Here is a 12,146-nt window from a genome sequence, read left to right as displayed (position 1 = left end):
TAGACCATTACTAACTTCCTACCTACAATTTTCCTCCAAATCAGTCTGTTACTTGTCAAGACTCCAATATTATCAGGTCTTATATTTCTATCTTCTAAGGCACATTGTACCGTATCAATCCACCTATATCTTGGTCTTCCTCTGGGTCGTTTTCCTGCCAACTTTGCAAAGAACACTTGTTTTGCTAATCTTTCCTCTCCCATTCTGTTTAAGTGACCACACCACCTGAGATTAGCTCTGCTAACGCATTCCTGGATGCTGACAATGTCAAGTTCTTTCCTAATATCCTCATTTTTAATATGATATTGCCATTGATGCCATCTGTTCACGCCTCTAATCTTTCTGAGGACTCTCATATCTGCGGTCTCTAGTCTATGGTCAAGTGTTTTACTTCTGACCCAGCTCTCAGATCCATAAGTTAAAACTGGTTTGAACACTGTCTTGTATACAGCTAATTTAGTGTTCCGACTAATTTCTCTTTTATTCCATATGAATTTATTCAATTGACTTCCCACCATACCAGCTTTGCTGATTCTGTTGTCTATTTCTATATTTAATTTACCATCTTCACTAAAAATTGTGCCTAAGTAGAACAAAATTTTCTCTAAAGTTTTCTAAAGATAAACGCTCAACTATGTCTCTGCTTGGTGTGTATCAAGTTCCTTGTAACTGCAATCTGTCCTACTTTGTCCAAAGTGTGCAAATTCCGGCCACCACACGGGGTAAACACCATTGATGTCAATATCAAAAACCTCTAAGTTAGGACTTCATTAATTTTAAAATTGTGTCTACAACAATTTTAGCAATAACTATTTCAGAAACATTAAAATTATATTGTTTTAAGTTTTTGAAAAAAAAGTTAATTAATTACTTAGTAATGTATATAAAAATTAACAGTATCTATCAAGTTAGGAACAAATATGAACTTTCCTATAAAAAGGTAGCTAGTCAAGGAAATACAACCTCACCTGTATTATTTACATCAGTCTTGGAAGAAATGTTTAAACAACTGCAATGAAAAAATAGAAGAATTATAATAAATTTCAAAGAGCTAGATCTCCTATGATTGATGACATTGTTCTTATACGCGACAAAGAAGAACTTCAAGAAATTATATAAACAAAGACAAAACAAAAGTAATGTATAATAAATATATAATCCAGAAAAATAAAGCTTCTACACATGGAACCCATAAAAATTAATATCGCAACTTCCTACGTTTATCAAGCAAAAGATCACAGTAGAGAGGAGATTGTGAGGATGACGTTATACGAAGAATTCCACTTGGTTAGATGTCCTTTGAGAAGCACCGTGAAGCGATGAAAGGAGATATTCCAATGACAAGTACTCCAACTTAAAAATTAACCCACAAGATCAGAACCCAGTGAACAGAGAAAATTTTGTTCTACTTCATGATAATGCTCCTGCTCATTCAAACTGTTCCGAACCAGCTTCTTTCAAAAAATTTCTTGAAATACTCTTGTCCCATCTCTCTTTCTCTCCTAAAACTGAAATTTTGATTTATTTCCTTAAATAAAAATCAAGTTAAACGGAAGTGGGTTTAATATGGTAGAAATTTCGTGGAATGCGTTGATGGGACTAATTCTGTGTTTTTTTTTAGTGTTCAAGCATTGTTCAACTAGCGTATAATTGTTTTCAATTATACGCTAGTTGAACTACTGACCGCATAAACATTGAACAGGGAAACTGATCGGGAGATTGAAATGAATAATTCTTATTTGACGAGTAAGAATGCTCTGAAATATATATATATTTTTTTAAATTGCATCTCATATTAAAACATGTTATAGTGTTACAATAAAGCAAAATTAGGAGGAGGAATTCTATAAATATTTCTATCTCTGTTTTCGTTTTTTTTATAGAGAGAGTTGAGAAATTAATTTATAAATTTTTATTTATTATCTACTTTAAAATTTAGCAGTTCAAATAAAAGTGTTTTTTTTTATGTATTCCAGGTTTACCTTTTATTTTTTTAAATGATTCAAAGAAATAATGAAGAAAGCCCTGAATTCAGCAAGTATAAAATGCAAAAATGTAATTTCGTATCATGATAGACGGCAAGAGAAATTTCTAAGACCAACAATGGGGATCTTTGGAAGGAGCTCGAACCACACGTAATCATTCACCAATGAATAGGAAGTTCGATACGAGACAGCTGCGAATATTGATGGTTGTCTGGATCACAATACACTTCTTTTCCATCTGTAACAAAGCCAAGACTTTCACCTGTGGTAGAAACTACAAAACTAAGTTTAAACAGATGACTATCAGTCACTCCCTCCTCCCATGCGCACCCCACACACGCATTCATCTTTGGGAGAGAGTAATATCAACAGCATTGGGAATGATTCTAAACCAAGCACGACAAAACTACCAGTTGCTCTCATTACAAGAATTATCAGGGTGAAAAGTTAGGTAAAAAGGACGCATCCTTCCAAATTTGAAGTATCAAAGCCAACAAATTAAAGAAAAACACCTTAAAAATAGTGAAAAAAAAAGCCCCCCCCCTCCCACAAAGGTTCCTAGTCTTTTCCCCCACTCTTCTCCGCTGTAAGTCGTATTGTTCAAATGATTTTGACCTCAACTGAATTTCGAATAAGTTAGCAAAGAGCGAACTATAATTACACCGTTACATGTGGCATCCTTTGATCGTTTCTTAAAAATCTTTAAAATTTATTATTATTATTATTATTATTATTATTATTATTATTATTACGTAATACCTCCAAGGAGTCCAAACACTCATCGAGGGAGGGCACCTACTCTACAATTGTCCGTCTCCACCACTCAATCCACCAACTACAGCGAACCGCATCAGCTACACCAACGCCATCTACTTCCCGCCACTATTAGTATCCACAAATCTAGTTGCTTTTTAGGTGGTTTTAGTCCTGGTGATAATTCTGCATTTTGACAATCAATTCCTCTTTCTGTTTCACTAGATTATGTTATATTTAATAATTTTTTTTTAAAATCAACTGATATTATTATATTCTAAAAAGCAGAAAATTCACTAAAAAATATCGCTGCTGCAAAAGTTCAGAAATCTGTCTTTAAAAATCCACGATGATCGGTAGATTAATTTAACAACGTGTCAGACTATGCTGCTTATTAAGGGGACGTGTTAATTCACTCACGGTACTAATATTATAGGTCTGCAACAATTCGTGGATTAGAGTGTCATAGAAAAACAATATTGAGACTAAGTCTGCTCGTTTCACGGAGGTGCAATCTTCTTTGGAAAATCAACATAATCGTGGAATAACTATTGGAATATACAATGTGCCAAGTCAAGATGTGCATATCACACGGGGGAGTGATGTACAATAATATTGCACGCATTTGTAAAAGATCAAATCCACTTTGACACTGACCTGTCTATTTTTTCCACCAGAGGTCGCTGTCAAATGATAGCTAGAAGTATTGATCTTTTAAACTAATCATTTATCGAATGGCAGACAAATATAGGCAAGATTACGCGAAATCGACATTATCCGTTGCTAGGAGACGATGACGTCATAACAGTTGAGAAGAAAGCTATTGGATGCTTGTATTAAGAAAAGAATTCATGAAATATTGTGGCCTCTAACTTTTAACAGGCCACAACAATCTTAAACTTTTTGTTCATCTAGGCTGTCTGTTTTTTTTTTTTTTTTTTTCACTTAACAGTATTTTCTGTTCAGCCAATTTTTATTTTTAAACGGATATTAATATTTCATAAATGAATAAATGGGTTTGGGTATGCCACAAGTTTTTCTCCTATAGCCATGGAAATAAGACGAGGATGTCACTAAGTGATCACTGAATAAATGATCGTCTGCCCCTTGTTGACACTGGGTTCGAGGATTCGTTTAATACTGCATCCGTGATACATCTCTCGAAAATTTCAATTGTGATCACAAGAATGATGAATATTTGATCCCTGGAGGACAAGAGTCAGATGAATTTGCTAACCGGATGTCCCTTAAAGACAACGAGGATCAAAGGTGGTGTGCAACAGTCAGAATGGATTTACCCTCGTGTGCAAATTAATCTCAGAAAATGCGGCTTGAATGTCAAGGGTTCGATCTATCTTTGCATTCGGATTCCATTAGCGCATGCAGCTGCAACCATTTAGTAGAGAACTGCTGACCTTCTGTTGGAGATTCAGTTGGTTTGTCAAGTACTTAAATTCATATTAAAAGCTGCGCATGTTTCTTTTAAACTAATCATTTATCGAATGGCAGACAAATATAGGCAAGATTACGCGAAATCGACATTATTCGTTGCTAGGAGACAATGACGTCATAACAGTTGAGCAGAAGATTATTACAATACTTGTATTAATATGCTATATCGCAGTTTCATGAAAGGTACATGTTATTTGATAAATTGCATGAACTCAATTATAGCGGTAATCAAGAAACAAAAAGCTTGTAAGATTTTAACACGTCAACGAAATGCAGAAGTCGGTGAAATTTAGTTAATTTAAATATAAAATATACTAAGAACAAAATAAAGCGAGTGAAAATATTAGATAGAAAATAAGCAATAGAAGCGGAGCAAGACTTATAAAGAAGAGGAAGACAAATATAAGGAAGAGAAACGGGGAGGGAGAATCTTTAGCATTTGAGGCCTGAGTGTGAAGGGGGTGTTGAAGACAACGCCACTACATTCCGTCACGCAACGGCGGTCAAGAGTACCTAGTCAAAACAGCCAGTGTGACCTTCGAAAGGATGTCTAGAAGAACGTCCCACACGGCGAGCGCAACCTGGAGCGGTGTTTCTTGCGGAACCAGCCGAACAGGTCATCTAATGACTAGGCAAGTTTGCGGTGTTACAGCAGTCCATTACTCCAAGGTCGGGTGGTATTCGGGGGCACAAGAAACCCCATTCCTTCCGACAGAGAGAGACAAACAGTATTTGCCAGCTAGTGAACTAAAATAATTAATAATAAAATGCTTTTTGTTTATTTACAAAATTATTAAAAAAGAAACTCAGAATAATTCTTATAATTAATAACAAAGTAATATAATATAAGACGGCATATATATGATATTAATATATATTATATATTATATATATTATATAATTAATATATCAGCTCAGCTAGCGCCTATGTTGTTCCCGTATAGATAGTTGGAGTAAGGAGCCTAATTAATATATTAATTATTATATTAATATAAATTATATATTGCTAAAACACTCGACTGCAAAATTTGCTGTTATAAGTTAAATGTAATATTATGATGTATAAAATTTAAAGGTGTAATCCACATTTTAAGAATTTTCAAAAAATTTAAAAAATATTTGATGTTTGTTGACGAACTATAAAAATGAATTATAATTCCTAAATGAAACAAGATAATTTATTCAAGAAAATTGTGTCAAACTAGTATTTAAAAATAGTTATGATGTTTTTATAGACTCAAGTAAAGGCAACTATCTCTTATACATATGCGTTAATACCTCTGCTGCAATGCCAGCTTCTTGCTAGCATGAAAAAGTCAAAATCCAGCATATGTGAAATAGTTACACACAAAAATTGATAGCGAGAGAATTCCCAAAGGCATGAAAATGAATACAATAACGAATAAAATAATGCGTGGCTTGACAGGCTAAAAATAGGTTAATGTTTGATATTACTATCGCACTTTATTGAGAAAAGTCTAGGTTGCTATAAATATATAACAAGTTGCATTAATGAAATGTTGTCCCATGGTTGTCCTACTAGATCTACACTTCTTTAATAGTTTATCAAAGAAAGGGGGGGCCAATACCTTATTTACTTTCTGTGTGTCATACTGAGTCACTGAATGGGTTATGTGACACGCATTGCTTCTTTATTGTGTAATGGGATTTGTTTGGAATCATTCTTCCGTGTAACCTACATAGGTGTGCACCAGGTAAAGGTAGACACTCATGCAACAAGTATTAAGACGGCAACTTGCATTTTATTTCTGTTCAACACCTAACATTTAAGGGAAGTGATAATGAGATCATGGTTTAGGTCACATCAAGACAGCTAGACTAGAGACACCAGGAGAGTATATTAGACTGTACACTGTGTGTGTGTGTGTGTGTGTGTGCGTGCGCGCGCACGTTCGTGTGAATCTAAATAACTGTAATTCAGTAGAACTTTCCAGGAGGCAGTTGTTTGGAATTACAGTCAAAGGCGACAAGGCCCGTGTGTCGTTTGTGTGTCTAATGGCTGGTTTGTCTATTTTACGAGATGAAATATCCAAGTTACTGGGCTGAAAATTCTTCTGCCTCCGTATACTGTATGACATCTTAAGGTTTCTTCACTTCAAAGATGTGACTCGAACCGAGTAGTTTATTTTATTTATTATTTTTTAATTTCATTTCCCTGAAATCCGTGAACTAACTTATTTTTGTCCGTTGTAGATTCTGAATTCAAAATGCGGATTCAGAATTTAGTTTTACGGACAAAAGATCGACAAATATTAGGATTTTATAAAATTCATAATACAGTATACTTTTTGAACCAGAGAGGGAAGATAACCCCATCCGTTCTCCCTTTATTGGCTACTCTATTGGATGGCGATTCAAAATATCCCCTTTATTTCAATCAACTAGCTGAACGGACAAATCCTGTTTTTTTTCCACTTTTCAGATGTTTTAATTAATCGCGTTCCTTTAAAAAAAAATATTTTTTTATTCGGTATTTCTTTCTTTGAAGTTTCAGAGTTGTTGCCAAGAGTAAAATAATTTTTTGACAATGATTTACATAGCCACTTCTGAAACGAATTGCTTTCTTTGTGTGTTATCTCGTCTCGAAGGGTAACTATTGTAAATGACGTCATAGTTACGTCATCCACAGCTTTATTTAGACACCGTAATCACACCATTTTATAGAAGAATAGATAAACAGTTAAGATTAGCATGAGTACTGTGTAAATAGATAAGGACATTCCACAGATAATATATTTTTCTCTGTCATCCACAATTTTCATAATAAAAATAATAATTTTAGCAAAAATAAATCAAAGTTCTTACTACATAGTCCATCCTAGAAGCGAAAAATTCAGTATTACTCTTAGTACAATTCCCATTCATTCCGGAAAGGGTTATCTTATAAGCATAAAGCGATCATATCCCCCCCCCCACACACACACACACGATACTCATCAAATTCAGGGGATACCAGGTGTAACGTTAACTACATGTCTAGAATCGAGAGGTTTAAAGACAACAATCACTCCTTCCTAGTTTTCCCACCGGTACATGCCGGATAAATGGTCAGTGAACCCTTGTGTGCGTGACCTGTTTAACCCATGTTACATTCAACCCAGATATGTGATAATCTCGGTTTCCTTGTGGTAATTCGCATCAATATACCGACAACGTATTTGGACAGGCTCGCCTTCTTCTCAAAGCTATCGCAGAAATGACTCAAAGAGGAATTGTGACTGACTAGGGTTGGTTCACAGGAAAACAAAAGAACCAGTTTAGTTGTACTAAAGAAACAAGCAGTTGGTTATGAGGACATTTCTTTTGTAATGATTCCCAAGAACTTTTTATATCAATAGAGATTTCCTCTTTCTTTATATTTTATTTTTTTCTATTGTTTGTATGCATTGGTCTATGGGTTATTTTTTTTTTCATATAATAAAACAATAATTAACTGGTTTTAGTAATTAATTATGATAAATTTATATTTTATCTCTTCTTGTCTTTTAAAAGAATAATGATTAAATTATTTTATAAGAAAAAAATGAATATTAAAAAAATTAAAAGTATTAAAATTATTTTAAAGAAAATATTAAATAACACCATTTATTTTCCAAGATAAAAATATTCAAAATAACATACTTAAATATACGGGGAGATATTATATATATATATCTATATATGTATATATATATATATATCTATATATATATATATATATATATATATATATCTATATATATATATATATATATATATATATATATATATATCTATATATATATATATATATATATATATATTTGTGATATTTGTGAACTTGTTAACACTCAAAAAAAAATATGATTTAAATATATATATACATTTATGAACTTGTTAACACTCAAAAAATATGATTTAAATACGAAACTAAACAAATCACAACATAAGCAATCAATAACTTGGATTAGCACAGAGAAAATTTCTGTTGTAAACGTCTACTGAAAACAAATAAATAAATGAACACCAGAGGGCTCCTAATTTGTATAACCGCATTTCATTTAATATACATCTATGCTAATTTTGAATATTTAATAATTATGAAATGCTAACGCAACAATGGGATTATTTTCCTTTGATTTGGAACAGTTTTAACATAAACACTTGAATTGTTCGAGTTTTGTATACGTTTGTGTTATTCAATATTGTTCCCATAATTCTGATATCATATTACGCTAAGAACTGTCTGCAATTCTTGCTTCGTCATCCTCAGTTAATTGTGTTACAGCGTCCCTGAGTATTTGTCATTTCCACGTGTAGCGAAGTACCTCTCGTATTATGCGTTCTGCTATCACGTGTGTTTGACCGCTAAACTGGCTTCCTGCTATCAGCCAATGAATGCATGCCAGCTAGGGACAAGTTGGGTGTATAAAACTCATTGAGTAGAGTTGCGAGTGTGCATTTTGAGTTTGTGTTGGGTTTAGTTCGGATCCCGGTTTACAATGACGATCGATTTATACCAGATGGGGGCAAGTGCCCCTTGCCGGGCAGTTCGTATGACAGCTAAACATATCGGAGTGGATCTGAATTTGAAAGAAGTTAATCTCATGGCTAAAGAACAAATGAAACCTGAGTATTTGAAGGTAAGCTGGGATTTTCACTCATTTCGTAGTTGATACTCGTTTGATTACTAACCCTCACTTCCACCTAAGTATTCATTGTGTTGCGAAGGTGCTGTGAGTTGTTTAGTAACGTTGCGAGTGTGCATCGCCCAATGAATTATCTGTGATGGCAAGTCGTTCGGGTCATCGACCTTGCGGTCTGTTTCCTGTGCGAGACTTCCTTTCACTAAAAGTAGTGTCCCAAATAAAAACAACTAAAATTTATTTAATAATGTAGTCCTAGTATTATCAAATGAAGATTCTTAGTTTATAATGCACGAAATAATTTTTATTACAGTGCCCATTCTACTTATTTACCGACTTCAGCATTAAGAATAAGTTGCTGATAACTGGCATACATTAAATTTGTAATCTTATAAATAATTCCTAAAACTAAATAATATTCAAGTAACTTAAATCATCAAGTTTCTTTAGGCTTTAACTTTTTGCTGAGAAATCTTTCTCCGTGTTGACTTGTATTCTGTCGCACCACTTTTTGCTTCAGATAACAATTATTGAAATTCCTCTTGCGGAGGAAACTGTAAGGTATGAGCCTAGGAGGGTAATGGATGGCAATGCTGTAGCCAATGAAGTTGTAACCGAGGCTCTGCTATTGCTGTTACCTTCTTGCCATGATCAGAGCTTTAATAGCTCAATAACATCTTATCCCTATATATATCCCTACATTGTTCTCTACAGATAACGGGGAAGATGAAAAGCATTCTTGCTTTGCCCTTTTAAGCTAGTCCTTATAAGGACTAAGGACGGTAAAGTAGGTATGAGAACACCCAGGTAACAGATAGCGATGCTGTAGCTAATGAAGTTTTAACCGAGACTCGGTTATTGCTGTCACCCAGCCATGACCAGAGCCTTTAGCTCAATGACATCCCATTCCACATTTTTCTTCAATCAGATGAAGGGATAAAGAGTGAAGGACTCAGTCCATCCGCCCCCCCCCCCCCCAAAAAAAAACGATAAAGTATCATTTACTGAATTTTCTTTTGGATTAAATCCAAATCAACTTGACAATCTATAACTATTTATTTCAGATGAATCCCCAGCACTGTGTACCAACCATTGACGACAATGGATTCTATTTGTGGGAAAGGTAAGTCTTTAAATCCGTAACGTAAAATCTAACCGAATTAGTTATAAATGCCGACTTTTTTTTTTTTTTAACGCAGTCTTGACTCTCCTAGAAAGTGAAAATTTGTCGAATATTGTGCATTTAATTTTATTTTATGCCACCGATGTTCGAAATCTATTTCCAAATCTAATCAGGATGCTACTTCAGAGTCGTGCAATAACTAACGTAACGAGCGTGGCTTCATACTAACTAAAGATATTAAATGCATTTTAATTGCAGCTTAACAGGTGCTGCCATCTTTAATATTGGCACTTAAAAGTGGAAATTCTATTTCCCCCCCCCCCATGAATTTACCACCCTCTGTAATTCTCCACAAAGTATCTCCTAATTTGATACGCAAAGATAAATAATAAATGAACAATATTTTGAATGGCTTGCATTTTACAACGGTAACAGGCATGATTTTAGATCCTCCCCCATAACCATGTGCACTTGCATTTAACATGCACTCTATTTCGAATCTGTACTGAACCTAACTTTATTAGTAAAAAAAGTTCGTTAATTTAAGTCTACCAATCTTATTTTAAACCTGAATTTTAAAGATTCGTTAAATTTTTTTTTTTTTTTTCTTCTCAGTCGCGCCATCATGACTTACCTCGCCAACAAATATGCACCCGACAACAAGCTGTATCCTTCGGAACCGCAGAAGAGGGCTGTAGTGGATCGCATGCTGTTCTTCGACATCGGAACCCTTTACAAAGCTCAGGGCGAACTTCTGGTAAGAACTAAATGGACTTCATTGAAATAGATTTATCAAGTTGTACTAAAATTCATTTTTGCGGTATCTGTATTTAAATATTAACTGAAATGTCCCTGTCTTATCTGGGGAAGTTAGTCAATCTGAGTCATGCTCTAAGTTTGTGGGACTTCGGAGACTGTTTTATTCTTACTATCCTCTTTTTAGCCTTGATTAATCTTTTTCTAAAAGATTAAAAAAAAAAGGCAACTATTGAAAAGACATTTCGGTACCATTCCAAGCAAAACAGCAAAGATGAGTATCATAGGCTAACTATACAAAACTGAATCCTGGCCTTAGTTTGGGTAAAAGGCAGAAAATTAACCATTACAATTTTGAATATTTCAATTTTTCAAATATGTTTACTTCCTTTCGCTCTGATTTTGGTAGGAGGGGGAAGTAGCTTCACTATAATCTACTATAACCAGTTCAAGCATTTTTCCCCTTCGTATTTCATTTGCGTTCATTCCTTTTTCAGTACCCCCAGATCTTCGAAGGCAAGACGCCAACTGAAGACAAAATCCAGAATTACAAAACTGCTCTTGGGCTGTTAGACGGCTTCTTGTCCAAGACCAAATACGTGGCTGGCGATCACGCAACCCTTGCTGACTTGTCAATTCTTGCAAGCCTCACATTTATCGAGGTAAGTGCTTGCTTAATTATTTTTAATTTTTTTTCATTCTTTGATGCATGCCTTACTAATCTGATTTCATTTGTACTTCAAAGAGTTTAATTTACTTTTCCTTGCAGGTCATCGATTATGATTTCAGTCCCTACCCGAAAGTGCAGGCATGGATGGAGAACCTGAAGCAGGAACTTCCTTATTACAAAGAGGTTAACGAAGAGCCTCTGAACCAGTTTAAGGAGTGGATAAAGCAAAAGAAAAACCAGTAACTCGCAAACCGCGCCCACCCGTTAATGTTCAGTCTAAAATTGTTTTCGCTATTGCTTTTTTAACATGTAACACTGTTCAATAAATGTTGTCTGTTTCTATAGCTGAGTTACTTTAATTCACATTTGCAGGGCGAACTAACGAACCATCAAAATGCACCTTGGTGTCTTCCAAAGGACTCCCTGGGTGCGAAATTTAATTTTTAATCCTATAATCTATGGGATTTTCTTTTGTCATTGAATGCTGAATATGTTACTGCTGTTCTAACACTTCGTTTACTATTCTACCGAAGGTGGTATAATTCCGATTATCTTCAGTTATAGATGTAGAAAGTATTTTTACCTTGGGTATAATTATGTTAAAAATACCAAGCAATTTTAAACCTGGTTTTACTCCATTTTTCCCAAGTAAGCAAACAGACAAAAATGTCAAGTTTGCACCTGCAAGTGATGCAAGACTAACTGATCCTACAGGTAGTGCAAGACCAAGGTATCTTTAACATAATTATACCCAAGGTAAAAATACTTTCTACATCTATATC

General features: G+C 34.4%; 1 protein-coding gene across 1 annotated transcript; it reads left to right on the top strand.

Annotated features, from left to right (window-relative positions):
- The first annotated feature begins 8,621 nt into the window (after positions 1–8,621).
- On the top strand, positions 8,622–11,708 carry LOC150099223 (glutathione S-transferase 1-like). Its single transcript, XM_090403314.1, has 5 exons — positions 8,622–8,812; positions 9,880–9,938; positions 10,554–10,695; positions 11,192–11,356; positions 11,464–11,708. Exons 1-5 carry the CDS (start codon positions 8,672–8,674, stop codon positions 11,605–11,607), a joined length of 651 nt encoding a protein of 216 aa, XP_090259440.1. The 5' UTR covers positions 8,622–8,671; the 3' UTR covers positions 11,608–11,708.
- Positions 11,709–12,146: the final 438 nt, after the last annotated feature.

Source organism: Typopeltis vanoorti, chromosome 14 (genome assembly GCF_054136105.1).
Source record: "Typopeltis vanoorti isolate ZY-2024b chromosome 14, IOZ_Tvanoo_1.0, whole genome shotgun sequence".
NCBI lineage: Eukaryota > Metazoa > Arthropoda > Arachnida > Uropygi > Thelyphonidae > Typopeltis > Typopeltis vanoorti.
The sequence above is the reverse complement of the archived record's forward strand: the minus strand, read 5'-3'. Positions and strand labels throughout refer to the sequence as shown.

Excerpts from the sequence above, each read along its gene's own strand:
- LOC150099223 (XM_090403314.1), top strand. The coding sequence starts at position 8,672 with ATGACGATCGATTTATACCAGATGGGGGCAAGTGCCCCTTGCCGGGCA. Across the intron at positions 9,939-10,553 it reads GGATTCTATTTGTGGGAAAG|TCGCGCCATCATGACTTACC; the intron begins GTAAGTCTTTAA and ends TTTTCTTCTCAG. Across the intron at positions 10,696-11,191 it reads AAGCTCAGGGCGAACTTCTG|TACCCCCAGATCTTCGAAGG; the intron begins GTAAGAACTAAA and ends TTCCTTTTTCAG.